Consider the following 14,916-nt stretch of genomic DNA (forward strand, 5'->3'; position numbering starts at 1 on the left):
ACATATAGCTACATATATACATATTTATAAATACATATCATAACACCCAGACCACGGCCAACAAGCATGCTCATCACACAAATGTCGACCGAACCGGGAATCGAACCCGGGACCTCAGGTTCGGCGGTCCGGCATGATGACCATTGCGCCATCGAGGTCGTCATTATTCAAGTATTGAATAATGCGTCCCGTATTTAATAATAAATGGTTTGTCATCTATGATCTTATCTAATTCCGCGAATATTTCTTTATGTTTGTTTACATTAGATGTTAAATCGTCTAAATCGATATTTTGGAAAAGAATAGGGGACGTATTATTATTAATCGAGTTATAATTGATTTGACAACATGAGTCATTGATAATATTAAAATCTAGTATAGGGCTAGGTATACTTATATTATAAGAGTCATCTGAAGTTATCAGTCTTACACTTTTTGTATAGATTGTGCACTGTTTTGGGGTATCTAAAATACCCGTACCGGACACTATAATCTCACGCATTTCTGAAACACCACACTCGATAGACACTTTATTCGGACGAGACTGCACGAAAATCCACCGATTGATTATTAGTGGTTGCCAAATGTCTAGCTCGCCGAATATGGTTTTGGTAACACACCGTTTAGGAATAGCATTAACAGTTTTCGTTAATAGTTCACTTTCGCATATCGGGTTATCACTTGTCGTCGAGATTACCGGTACTTCGCATAAAAAGAACTCAGAGTATATGGTCTTACACTTACGTAAACTATCTAAATTACAATATAATTGTTTACTATTAGAAATAGCAATATACGAACTAGTAGGAGAGATTAAACTATAACTATTTGGGTTATCCACTCTATGAGGAGTAGGCAGAGCCAAAGTATGATATAAATTGAATTCCTCATTGGTAACGAGGGGCACTTGCAAAACAAATACAAGTTTATTCTTAAAATAATAACATGCAACATTAGATATACTTAAAATTAAATGAATATTATCTAGGCTTAATGATATAGGAATCCCAGTGTCCCGTGGTAGGTGCCTATCGTTATCGGCGAGTTCACGGTATAGTTGGGCAGGCGTTACAATGTTAGGATGTAGGATGTTTTGACTACTGAGTATAATTGCGTTTATCAAGTCTTCGAGTTGAAACGATAATGTAAGCAAAGAGCTTTCAAGGTTGGTAAGTATGGAATGGACTTTTGTTTCTATGATTAAATTGTTTGTAATTTCTGTGATATTTGTTATTTGTTTAAGGAATGATATTAATGATTCATTAATGATTTCTTGATTGGTTTTTAATTTGTTTATAATATTTTTATAGGACTCTAAGGTAGAAGTAGTAACTAAGATATTTTCTTTTATTAATGTTGCCATTTTCTTTTGATTATTTTGTATAGATTCTATAGCAGAATCGTATTTAAGAGCGTCGTCTTCATCAAGCGTGCCGAAAACGTGCTTAAATACTGTACCTATACCGCCAAACCATGCATTACGTTTGTATCGCTTTGAAATAAGATGATAAATAGAATCATATTCTCGTTGAACGTCTGTAAAACGAGCTGTTAAAGGAGATAGCGTGTTTTCACAAGAAGTTAAGTTAAATTTTTGACAGTTAAACCTTAATGTACCTATGATTTCATTCAAATTAGTAAGATGAGGTTTTATGAAAGATATATCTACATAACTAATTACGTTTAAATTACTCTTAATTATTTTAAGTTTTCCCAGGCTATCGAAGTAGATACCAGCGTTTGAAGGATAAGGCTTGACAAAGTCCGATCGTGCATCGATTGGAATGCTGAAAGATAGAATGAAATATGAATTAGTGTTGCTCATCGGATGAAACTTCAGCAGGTTTTATTTCATCGAAATGGTGTGTCACATGACGTCGATTTATAAGAAGAGTGACAGTGTTATTATTATGAACCGATATGATTTTATATGGTCCTTTCCAAATGGGAGATAAGGCTTTCCTTAGTCGTAAATGATTCTTAAGATAAACTAGGTCGCCAACCTTGTAATTGGGCGGCGGTTTAGTGTGATTGTCGTAGTAAGCTTTTGAATGTTCCTTAGATTTTAGAATATTTTCTACTGCCTTTTCTCTAGTAAATTTGAATTTGTGTTGTAACATTCTTATGTAATCCGAATATGTTGTATTAGGTGTAGTTTCGTATATCGAGTTTGGAATGAATGGTTTATGGCCAAAGACTAGTTCGTAAGGTGTAAATTTCGTGGTGGAATGAATTGTCGTATTGTAGGTAAGCATAGCGGTATATACGTAGGTAGGCCAATTGTCTTGATTATTATTAATGAATGATTTTAAGTACTCTTTAAGTGTAGAGTGGCTGCGTTCGAGAGCTCCTTGCGTTTGTGGATGATAGGGTGATGCCCAGAGTAGTTTTATCTTTAAGAATTGGCAAGTGGTTTTAAAAAGGTCAGAGGTAAAATTAGTACCCTGATCGGTAAGTATTGATTTAGGAATACCGAAGAGAGAGACGAAATGGATTAAACAATCAGCTGATTCTTCAGCTGTTGTGCTGCGTAGCGGATAAGCGACAGAATATTTTGATAAATCATCCTGTATGGTGAGTATATATTTCAGCTTTGCTGTACCAGATTCAGGTAGGGGTCCTACTATGTCTAATGCTATTCTTTGAAATGGTGCAGTGGAAGTAGTGGTTATTTCCATAGGGGCGCGATTAAGTTTCCTAAGGGCTTTATTTTCTTGACAGGATTTGCATTTCTTGATATAGTTTTCTATGTCACTTCTCATTCCCTTCCAATAAAATTGTTCTTTAATCCTAGAATACATTCGTGATGAGCCTAAGTGCCCGGCGATTGGAATATCGTGGTTTTCCCTTAGTATTTTGGGTATTTCACTCAATGTAGGATAAATTATTTTATTTACGTAAACGTGTATGCGGATTGGAGTGTCGTGAAACAGGTAAGTCAAAATATTGTAGATTTTAGTGTAGGAATGTCGGTCGAAAGGGTTTTTGAAGTCAGAGGTAGCTATATCTGTGATCGATGAGTCTAGTATGATGTCATTTCTCGCTCGTTTCAGGGTGTTGTATATATCAGGATAAGATGATTCGTCGAAATGGTGAACTTTAGTAAAAATTAGGTAAATATCTTTATTTTCTAAGTTTATTTTCAGGAAAGAATGGAGCTCTTTTTCAGCGTTAAGAATTTCGTCTTTGTCTTTATCACTAGAGAGTATTTCAGAGATGTACGGGTTTGATTCGTCTAAGTCGATTGAAGTGGGTATTAATATAGTTTTATAAGGGCATTTGAGTAAGTTTTCGTTATGTTCAGTTATAATGGTATTTGTTTTAAATTCTTTACGCGATATTGATTTCAAAAATTTGGAATAGTCTTCGTCGTTTGCTTCTGATTTAGTGTTAGATTCTGTTGGCGAAGGTATTTCGATGTTATCAAAATTGGGGTTTATATCAATACTCTGTGGGCTAAGGTCAAGTGGTCCTAGGTCTATAAGTTCTGGTAAACTGTCTTCGGTATGAGTAGGGATAGCGTCATGAGCAGTATCAGACTCGGGAATAGTATCCTGTTTACGATTAGTGTCGTTGTTTAATAATTCATTATCATCGAATGTGAACGGTATATAAGAGGGTAGATCTAAGAGGGGGTCTTCCAAAGGGTTATCGATTAAATCATTAGGGCTTGTAGGTAAAGAGTCGGGAGATGGTACATCTATTGGATTAATTGGGAATCGGGACAGAGCGTCAGCATTGGTATTAATTTTTCCTTTCTTATGGATTATATTATAATCGAATTCCTCTAGTTTTAGGCGCCAACGAACTAGTCTAGATCCCGGGTCTTTACAGTTAAAAAGCCATTGAAGTGGTTTGTGGTCTGTTACGATAGTGAATTTACGGCCATAGAGATATGGTCGAAAGGCTTTCGTGCCGAAAATAATAGCGAGACATTCTTTTTCTGTGACGCTATAATTGCATTCAGCTTTGTTAAGAGTGCGGGAAGCAAAAGCAATAGGCCGATCCTTACCGATCTGACCCTGAGAAAGGATTGCGGATATGGCGAAGTTAGAGGCGTCACATGTTAATAGAAAGGGCTGTGAAAAATCGGGATATGCTAATATCGGTGAAGTGGTTAATTTGTTTTGTAATGTTTCAAAAGCGAGTTGTTGTTCGTTATGCCATTTGAAAGATGCGTCCTTTTTTAGAAGGGATGTTAAGGGTTTCGCGAGTTTGGAAAAATCTGGAATAAATCGTCTATAATAAGATACAAGACCCAGAAATGATTTTATGTCTTTGGGGGACTTCGGTATTGGGAATTCAGTGATAGCTTTTATTTTTTCGGGGTTCGGTTGCACTCCATCGTTATTTATTAAGTGACCTAGGTATGCAACCTCCTTGCATAAGAATTCGCATTTGTCTGGTTGAAGCTTAAGATTATAAGTTCTAAGTTTTTCGAATACAGCGGATAAGTTCTGAATGTGACTAGCTAAATCAGGGGAATAAACGACAATATCGTCGAGATACACGAAGCAGCGAGAGCCTTGAAGTCCAGACAGGCAAGTGTTCATAAGTTTTTGGAATGTCGAAGGAGCATTTTTAAGGCCAAATGGCATTCTCGTAAATTCAAAATGTCCTTGGGGTACGGAAAATGCGGTTTTGGGTGCGTCTTCAGCAGCAATAGGAATTTGATGAAATCCTGAAGCCAGGTCTAATGTTGTAAAGTACTGACTCTTGCCTAATTGATCTAGTATTTCAGTTATTTGTGGAATGGGGTAAGTTTCCCCTATTGTTATGTCATTTAATTTTCTGTAATCGATAACGACTCTCCATTTGCGTTGCCCCGAAGCATCTAGTTTTTTGGGGACTACCCAAATAGGCGAAGACCAGGGTGAGTTTGACGGTATAATTATTTTTTGATCTAGCATTTTATTTATTTGGTTTTCTACTTCCTTTTTATGACATTCGGGAAAACGATATGATTTAGTTTGGATAGGTATATCGGAGTTTGTTCTAATTTTATGTTCAGTGGATGTAGTATATGTTAATTGTTCGTTTGGGAGATGGAAAATGTCAGAGTATTGTGAGCATACTTGTAGTAGAGCATCCCTTTCTTCGTCATTAAGATGGGAGGTCCTTAATTGATTTAGGACTTCTTTAGTTCTAGTATAAGTGTTAGAGGGAATTGCTGATGTGAGAACTGGTATAGATTGTTCGTCTAGAGCTTGCAAGGTAATATTTAGATTGGGATGGAGTACAACTGTTTCTTCGGATGTATTAACAACTGTGATATTGATTCGTCTATTTGGTTTTACTTTGACTATACAATTTGCAATGAGTAGTGAATCAGATAAGTGTTGGTCTAATATAACGCCTTCTTTAATGAGAGGGTTGCTAACTGTACATTCAATGACTGCTTCTGTACAAGGTGGTATTTTATATATAGGTTCAGAGAAATGCAGTGTGATGGAGTTTTCATCGAAACGTAGTATGTTCTTGTAATAATCGATTTGGCGTTTAAATTTTTGCATTAGGTCATTTCCTATTATACCATCATGGCTAAGACTTATGTTCTTTACTACATGAAATTCGTGCGTGCAAGGTTTTGGAGAATTTGGAAATAGTTGCATTTGAAGGCTTCCCATAGTAGGCGTTACCGCGTCATTGGGGTCAATACCTTTAAGTGTGATAACCTCATTACTTAGTTTTGGGATTCTGGACATAGAATCGAGTTTTAGGAGACTTACACATGAACCAGAGTCGACTAGAAATGATAGTGGATGATCTGCGAATGGAGTTTGGACAGTGACGTGAGGTAGGTATCTTTTCTCAGTATTATTATTTACTTCATATATTTTAATATTTTTTTTATTTTCCAGGTGCTCCGATGTAGGAGAGGTGGTTTGCCCAATCGTGGGTCGTGAACTAGTAGAATTTGAATGGCTTAGGACTTTTGATACTGAAGAATTAGTAATTTTCTTTGAACCTAATAACGATTTATTTTGAGTGGTTTTGACGGATTCAGCGTAAGTTTTTATTTTTAATATATTGGATTCAGTGGGTTGAGTTTTATTTTTAATAATTGATTTTGTTTGATTCGAAGGACTCGGAGGAGACAGTGAATTTGTTTTTATAAGATTCAATGGATTCGGAGGATTCAGAGGATTCAGAGGATTCAGAGGATTCAGAGGATTCAGAGGATTCAGAGGATTCAGAGGATTCAGAGGATTCAGAGGATTCAGAGGATTCAGAGGATTCAGAGGATTCAGAGGATTCAGAGGATTCGATTTAGTAGATGAGCCAGAAGGTATGGCATCGATTTTGATTCGGTGAGGGTAATTTCCCGAACGATACCTCTCGGGAAATCTTATTCGTTTAAATCGGTCGAGTCTACCGTATCATAACCGCCGTCGTTATCTTGGACTAAATGCACGGATCGGGGCTGTCCTTCATTATTGAAATTTGTCTGGCGACCGGATGTTGACGGTTGGAAATTATTAGCAAATCTATTGTTATTATATTGTCGTTTGCGACAATTTTCTAAAGTATGACCTACGTTTTTGCAGTAACGACACACGAGGTCAGTTGTGTGAACTTTCTTTGAAGTATCCGATACGCGGTATTGATTTGGCATCTGAGGACGATAGTATTGGGGTTGTTCTCGTTTTGGAACAAATTTAGATTTGTCTGTATTAGGAAAATATGTTGGCTTTTTCATAAACGCATTCGACAGTATCTTTTCTTCCGCGACTGCGAAGTTTACTGCAGCATTGAGCGAGTCGGGATCACGACATCTAACTATTTGTGATAGTCGTGGGTGAAGGCCGATAATAAATGTATGGAGAGCTAGATCTTCCATGGCTGCTACGCGTCCAGCTATTTCCGACTTTTTCATAATAGGTATAGATACTTGTATTTCGGTAAGTAATTTTGCTAAGCAGGTTTCAATTTTAAGGGCGAACTGATTAACTGTTTCATTTTGACCTTGTTTACAATCTTGGAGTTCGGAGAGTAAGTGTGCATAGTGTTTTCGTTCTCCGAACTGTTGTTTTAAGAACTCTACAAGCTGTTCAAAACATTCAAATTCTTTAATACTACATATTGTCTCCGCCCTATCTATGAGTTGACTTAATATGTATCTGAATAGAATTGGTTTTTGAGTTTTATTGGCTATATTATAAGCACTTTGGCAATTGGATATAAAAGGGTTTAATTTGTCTCGGGACCCATCGAATGGTTTGATAAACTTTAGTAAGACATTTAGTTCGACCTTTTCTTCAACCTTTTCAGAACGGAGTTGTGCACCTCTAGAGCCACTGGGAACCTCTTCTTTTAAATCGTCTTTAGACATTTTGAAATAATTGAATATAGAAATATAACGCTAAAATATTAAAGTTAAGCCTAGAAAGTACACAAAAGATTATAAAATACAAGTACAAGTATAATAGTACAAGGAGCTGTTTCCACACCGTGTTCGCCGGCTCGAGATTCAGAGCTTATCAGTGATGTCTGGTATGCATTACAATAACAATCACTCGCTGTTGCAAGGATTACAATTTTGTGTAGCGACTTAATATTATGTAAAACAGATAGTAAGTTAAGAATTTATTAATTATCAAGATGTCAATTAGGGAATTGGAAGACTCTGAGTTCTATGCGAGACAAGTGTATATAGTATATCGTCACTCACTGTAGTATTGTCACGACAATGAAGATCTGCCACAGCATGATGATGAGGCCTGATTATAATCAAGGCTCAGGAACAACTCCACACAGCACTTATTTTATATTCCACAGGATTCACTAGCACACAATACACACGCGCACTAGGATGTTGAAGGCATATTTGGGTGAACGTTGTTTATTATTGCCTTTGATTATTGAAGAAAACGTAGCACTGGCACTTTAATTTGTAAGGTTTGTCCTTTGGAGACGTATTCGGGATATATCTGTGTATATATTGAACTTTCGGTATCCCACCGCTGCCACCAAATGTTATACGGGATCCTCGAACACGGTTTTTTAAAAAAAACTAATTTTACACACAAAAATGATTATATTGGTTTTTCACCACAATTGACAGTATTTAAGGATATTTGGACACTTAGAAATAGTAGAACTAGAAATAGGAATAGTAACGAATTGGTAATTGGAATTAGTACCGATATGTGTCGAGAATGACAACAGACTGCCCGCGCGGGCGAATCCGACGTATATTTATATTATTATAATTTGCTGACATAGCACCCTCTACATGGGGTTGCAGTATTAAAATAGGGTATAACAGTTCGGAACCCTGGAGGATCAACAGCTAGATGACAACAGCAATTATGACATCCGTATTTTCACTGATGGCAGCAAGATTGACGGCAAGGTGGGGGCCTCACTATCCGTGTGGAAATGCGAGGCCGAAACCAAGGCCGTCAAACTCAGTCTGTCATCATATTGTACGGTATATCAGGCGGAGCTCCTTGCCATCTGCCATTCCACTAGGGAAATCCTCAGAAGAAAGGAGAAAACTTACGCGTATACAGTGACTCCATGGCAGCTCTCCAGACCATAGCCAACCTAACATCCCTACATCCTCTGGCTGTAGAAACACGCGCAAACCTGAGAACCTTATCACAGGACAACAAAACTGTCGTTTTGTACTGGATTAAGGCTCACGTTGGCCTAGAGGCTAACGAGCGAGCGGATTATTTGGCAAAAGAAGCGGCCTTGAAGTCCAAAAAGAGTGCCAATTATGACAAGTGTCCAATTTCATTCGTCAAGCGATGTATACGAATGCGGTCGCTGGGCGAATGGAATGAGAGATACAGGAACGGTGATACCGCGAGCATTACAAAAATCTTCTTTCCAGACGCAGTTATAGCCCACAGGGTAGTCAGGAAGATTCAACCAAGTGGAGTCATAACGCAGGTAATGACGGGGCACGGTGGTTTCTCGGAGTATCTTCATCGCTTTAGATGCAAAGAGAACCCATCGTGCATTTGCGAACCTGGTAGAGCCGAAACTGTCCCACATCTCTTATTAGAATGTCTCATTTTCTCGATGGAAAGATTCGACATTGAAAATAAAATTGAAACCAAGATGGAGTCATCCAACATAGCTAGTTTAATGCTAGGTAAATACAGACCTGTCTTCTTAGAATACTGTAAAAACATAGCCGATAAAGTAATTAAGAGAAATAAATAAGTAAATAAATTATGTTCACAAAATATTTTGAAAATATTTTAGTTAACATATAAAACCAATAGAATAAGAATATAGAATAAGAAAAATGTATTGTACGAAAAGTCTGTAGAAAAAATAATAATGTATAAGTTTGTATAGAAAATACCTAGATGTAAGTGCAAAATTGTATAAAAGAAGAAATAGATGTTATAACTAAGAAATTGTGAAATAGAATTAAGATTATCAAAAAGTTTAATAAAAATAAAAACGGTAGGAGGAGAAAAATGGGAACCCCACCCAATTTATGAGCAAGAGAAATAGAGCGAGAGTGTATGATATAGAAATAAAGAAATTGGCATGAAAGGTAATAAATGTAGATACAGTCTGCAGCATTACTGCTGCAGGTAGGAGCAACAATGCCCTGTGATGACGGGTGCATTAATAAAAAAATAAAGTACATAAAACACAGGCGTATGTAAAAGAGGCAAAAAAATTGTCACAATGTTACATTTATTAGTAAACAAACAGTGTTTTCCTTACACGAGTACACACATTGAAGCATTGTGACACGCCCACCCTCGCCAGAGTGGCTGCGCCCGGACGAAGGAAAGCGCACTGTAGCGTTAGTACTCGTCTAACTCTAAGGAAGATACGGTAGTGCCCGCTTCGGATTGGCGCTGCCGTCTTTGCGGGTCTACGATGTCCAGAAGGGGCTTCAAATAGGTGTTCTCGTCGGCCACTCGTCGAGACACATTGCGGTCATCGGTATTTTGTTGTACATTAATGTATTCGTGGTTACTATGCAAAAACCTCTCGCTATCTCTCATTTGCGCTTGGTCTCGGTGCATAATATTTCTTATATCAAATGGATTATTGAGTATGATATCTTTAATGAGAGGGCTGCTTGTCAGAACTTTTGGGAAGGCGTTCACTTTATTAATAGCAGTATTAAATTGAGACCTTCTGATTTTGTTGAATACCCGCGGTACCTGGAATGAGAAGGTAAAGCATAGAGCACCTTGTTCTTCGTGCGCACACGTCACGCAGCTGTCGTGTGGCTGTGCGTCACCTTCGTGACTGACGGCGGTATGCTTTAAGGCTTTAAGACCTCTAAGCGTGCAATGCGGTTGCTATGATCCTCGATTTACGACGATTTTTTTGCACAAGTAAAGCATTTCGTCTTTTGGGGGAAATGCTCAAGGACCTCCGCCTGGGGAGAGGCGGAGGGGCGTACCGGACTCCTACCAACTACCTAAATTATTTCTTTATTTCAAACACAGCTAATTTTTAACCGACTTCCTAAAAAGGAGGAGGTTCTCAATTTGTCGGGAGCTTTTTTTTTATGTATGCTCACCGATTACTCGAAGACGTCTGGACCGATTTGCAAATTTTTTTTTGTTCGATAGGGTTTACTTTCCAGGTGGTTCCATAATCATCAGGTCAGGATCTGATGATGGAACCTCTGAGAAATCGAGGGCAACTTTCGAAAATTGTAGGCATATGTAGGGTAAAAACTTAACACTAAAGAGTATATATGATAACACTATACAATGGTGAAGGTTTGAAGCTGACCTGATGATGGAGACCAGAGAAGGTCGAGGGAACTCGACAAGTGATTGTGTGAACTGCCTCGTGTTTGGGCTTACATTATTCGTATTGACGAGACCTTTGCATTAGTGAAGGTTTGGAGCTGACCTGATGATGGAGACCAGAGAAGGTCGAGGGAACTCGACAACTGAATACGTAAACTACCTCGGCTTATATTATTCGTATTGATGAGAATCTTCCACTTATGCGGATAGTGACAACTATGCTTGTCACTGAAAAGCTTAAAATAAAAAACCTTTTTTCGAAAAAATAAAACCGACTCCCAAAAACACTGGAATGCAAAAAAACTATTCTTAGGTGTATCGGCCTAGAAGTCGGTGACGTATAAACTCAGGTACATCCATTAGACACATCCATGAGTATCTTAGGAAATATTGTAATTTTAAAATAACAACTCAGCATAATAATGATCGAGTACTGCGAGTACTGCTACATAATGTTAGATTACTAGCTTCCGCTTGCGGCGTCGCCCGCGTGGTGTGTTGATAAAAAGTAGCCTATGTGTTCCAGGGTATCACCTATCTACATAAATATACAATTTCAACCAAATCGGTCCAGCCGTTTTTGCATGAAAGAATAACAAACATACATCCATACATTCTCACAAACTTTCACATTTATAATATTATAGGATAGGATATAGGATATTGGATAAGACCCAGTACTTACTCACCTACACACATAAACTAAGTCGCAAGTTACAGTCAGCGTTAGCCCAAAGTAACTATTCCACGCGGACGAAGCCGCGGGCGGAAGCTAGTACCTTATATCAGCGGTTCCCGAATTCTTTTAGCTTCGGAACCCTTTTCGTTTCACCATTTTTCGGCGGAACCTTACCTTAAGTAAGAAGTAAACTAAAAACGTAAATACACTTAGGTACGGCTCATGGCGTGTGGTAGCGCACCAAATGGTTATATGGTTAGAGACATATTCATTAAACTCAGGCGTAGCAGGGTAGCCCTGCTGCCACAAGGGCCAGAAAACAATTTAGCCGCCCTTGACTTTGTGTATTATGTGAATAGTTTTCAGTTTGAAGACTGACAAAGTAAACGCAAAAAGAAATAGATTGGGTTTGTACAGGTGCGAGGCAAGCGAGCGCGATTTTTTTTAACTAAAAGAAGAAATTCCAAGCACCCGCTAGCATTGAAAGACATTCAGTGGTAGCCGGTATCGCGAGCGAAGCGAGCGCGAATTTTTTTTAGTTTAAGTACCTACACAAAATAAACAAAACCACTGTAAATTAATAAGGTCTCAAAAAGTACAATCCACAAAAAAAGCAAATGCAAATGAATAAGCAGCTAGCGAAGAAAGCGCTATTGCTTTTTCTGAACCAGAGGAATAATAAATAAACATCAAAGGAAAACTCGACGCAAGAGCGCAAAATTTTTTCGGTGTTGGATACTTGAGCAATGAAACGAACCTAAAAGCATCACACGTAACATGGAGTCGCGAGCGAAGCGAGCGCGAAATTTTCGGATTCGCGGAGGTGCAAAAATTGGAAATAATGTCACACTTTGATTCATGGTAAAAATAGCCACTGGAAATACTCGTATGCCGTTTCATTTCACGTCCTGTCAAATGTATGAAAACGTATAATCCTGGCGATGAAATAAGCCTCGCTACCTACTTTTGCCGAAGACCTGGAGGTATTAAGTTAATCTACAATTTGTTAAAAAACGGAATTTAATTATCTGCTGCCGTGGCCTTCCCCCGCCACTTGTCGCGAAAGTACGAGACTTACACTCCCGAGTGGTACCAACCTACATGGTGCCAAAATGGAATTTTGGAATGCAATATTTAAAACAATTTAATTGAAAATGAATAATAAAATAATATTGTCAAAAGTGAAACGATTTACCATATGGAAATCTTGAATTTTCCACGGAACCCCTGAGGGCCTGTCACGGAACCTCAGGGTTCCGCGGAACCCCATTTGGGAACGGCTGCCTTATATAGTTTTAAATACAAAAATCGAATGAATTTTGTTTTGTATCCTCTCAACCATGAATTTGTATTTGGGTTCACTTGGTCCCCATATCACTGCACAGTACTCGAGGTGAGATCTAACCAATGGCATCATACAAAGCCTCGAGGGCCCCAATATTACCAAATTCATTAGCTTGTCTCAAGATAAATCCCTGTTCTAAAATAATGCATTATTGGCGAAAGTGTTTTTATAAATATGATATTAATCCGTATCCAAATAAATACATTATTCATATCAAGCCATCAGCGCAAGTGCCAAAGCCAAACCACCTGAATGAGCCTGACACACCTGGTGCAGCTTTAACCTCAGTTCTTTGATCTGAGGCTTTAATCATCTTTTATAGATGTTATCAGGCCATAGTATATCTATACTAATATTATAAAGCTGAAGAGTTTGTTTGTTTGTTTGTTTGAACGCGCTAATCTCAGGAACTACTAGTCCGATTTGAAAATTTCTTTCAGTGTTAGATAGCCCATTTATCGAGGAAGGCCATAGGCTACTTTTTATCCCGGTACGGGAAGTAGTTCCCACGGGAAGCGGGTGAAACCGCTGGCAGAAGCTAGTATCTGAGGACACGGTAGTGCCCCAGCCAAGACTCGAGCAAAGCGGGCACGGCCGTACCATCTTTTCTCGAAGCGTTTCGCGGCTATTTCAGCCCCCTGTATCTTCCATGTGATCAAAGCTAGGAGTTTAGGTTTTTGATGACCAAGAGTAAGTATTAGAACAAACTCAGTCTCAAAATTACAAGACATTTGAATAAATAGTTTACGAGTTATGAGCGATCAAAGTTACACCATTTTGTCACTGACTCACTGACCGATCATCAAAGTCTAAGGTACTTCTAGCAAACTTAGAACCTTCAAATTTGGCACCAAGATAGGTTATTATTAGCTACAAATAAAACGAAAATTATAAAAACCTTACAACTTACTATAAAAAAAAAGGAAACAAATTTATATTTGCGGTTTTTCAAGAACATTGTGTATGAATTTTGACTGCATTGATAACTTTGTTATTTATTTATGTACAAAGACTGCCTCGTTGGTCTAGTGGTCGCAAGCGCGGCTGCTGTGCTCGAGGTCTCGGGTTCGATTCCCGGGTCGGGCCGAAATCGCTTTGTGGGTTTTCTTGAACTTTCACAAAGCAGCCCGTAGTCTGGAAGTTGGTGATTGATTCACCCGTGCATCGGAGAGCACGTAAATGTCGGTGCTGCGCCTGATCTCTTTCCGGTCGTGTCGGATTGCCGTCCCATCGAGTTATGAGAGTGAAGGAATAGGGAGTGCACCTGTGTCTGCGCAAATGCTCGTGCACTATAATATGTCCTGCGCAGCTGGCTGATCTCCTTAAATGGAAACAGCCGCCGTGGCCGAAATCGGCCGTGGACGCCATTATGTACAAAATGTTACTACCTATTTGTTTTATTGTTACGTAGTGTGGTATATTGTTATTATGTATTAAATATACATACATCTGAATAGAAAAGCTAGGTTAATATGAAATGAATAATGATACAATCTTTCATATTAATGCAGTGCGATAAATACTGCATGCTCGCTCGATAGATGGCGTTGTCCTGGTCTAAATCGCGCTATGGTTTCGTTACATAGCTTAGTATAAGCATAATCTGTGGTATAAGTAGTACTTACAAAAAAAAACATGTGATAGCGCCATCTACCTCTGAAATAAATCTCTTTTATTTTAAAAGATATTCGATTAAAAAATTCGACAATTTCGATTTTTTTCAGTTTATTTCAAAAAAAATGTACTTTAGGTGTTTTTTTTTTTTTTTTTTTTTTTTTTTTTTTTTTTTTTTTTTTTTTTTTTTTTTTTTTGATATGGCATCTCGCAGTTCAGCCTAGGAGGCCGTGTACTGCTTAACCGGACTTTTCCCTGTGGATGCCTAGAATTTAAGGCCTCCAGCCAGGGGCGTAAAACAACTTATAAACTAAGCGACTGCGCTAAGGGTACCCCCTGTGGGGTCGGACCTCGGCTTAGGGCGTCGCTGGGGAGGCAGCAAAGGGACAGGCTGGATCATATGATCATTATTATTAAATGGGGAATTTAAAGCTACTGGCTCAGCTCGCGGGCTGGCTCGATGAGCAAGGGTCGGGAGGACAGAGAACGGGACGTCGCGGCGGACCTCGGCGGCGAGGTTTGTACGAACG

At 38.5% G+C, this 14,916-nt stretch overlaps 1 protein-coding gene across 1 annotated transcript; it reads right to left on the reverse strand.

The window, feature by feature from the left end:
• Positions 1-163: 163 nt before the first annotated feature.
• Positions 164-8,262, reverse strand: LOC124639602. Its single transcript, XM_047177044.1, has 3 exons — positions 7,673-8,262; positions 499-1,787; positions 164-279 (listed from the first exon to the last, which is right to left on the reverse strand). The coding sequence occupies exons 1-3, from the start codon at positions 7,708-7,710 to the stop codon at positions 164-166; spliced, it is 1,443 nt and encodes a 480-aa protein (XP_047033000.1). The 5' UTR covers positions 7,711-8,262.
• Positions 8,263-14,916: the final 6,654 nt, after the last annotated feature.

Source organism: Helicoverpa zea, chromosome 19, assembly GCF_022581195.2.
Source record: "Helicoverpa zea isolate HzStark_Cry1AcR chromosome 19, ilHelZeax1.1, whole genome shotgun sequence".
NCBI classification, from domain to species: Eukaryota; Metazoa; Arthropoda; class Insecta; order Lepidoptera; family Noctuidae; genus Helicoverpa; species Helicoverpa zea.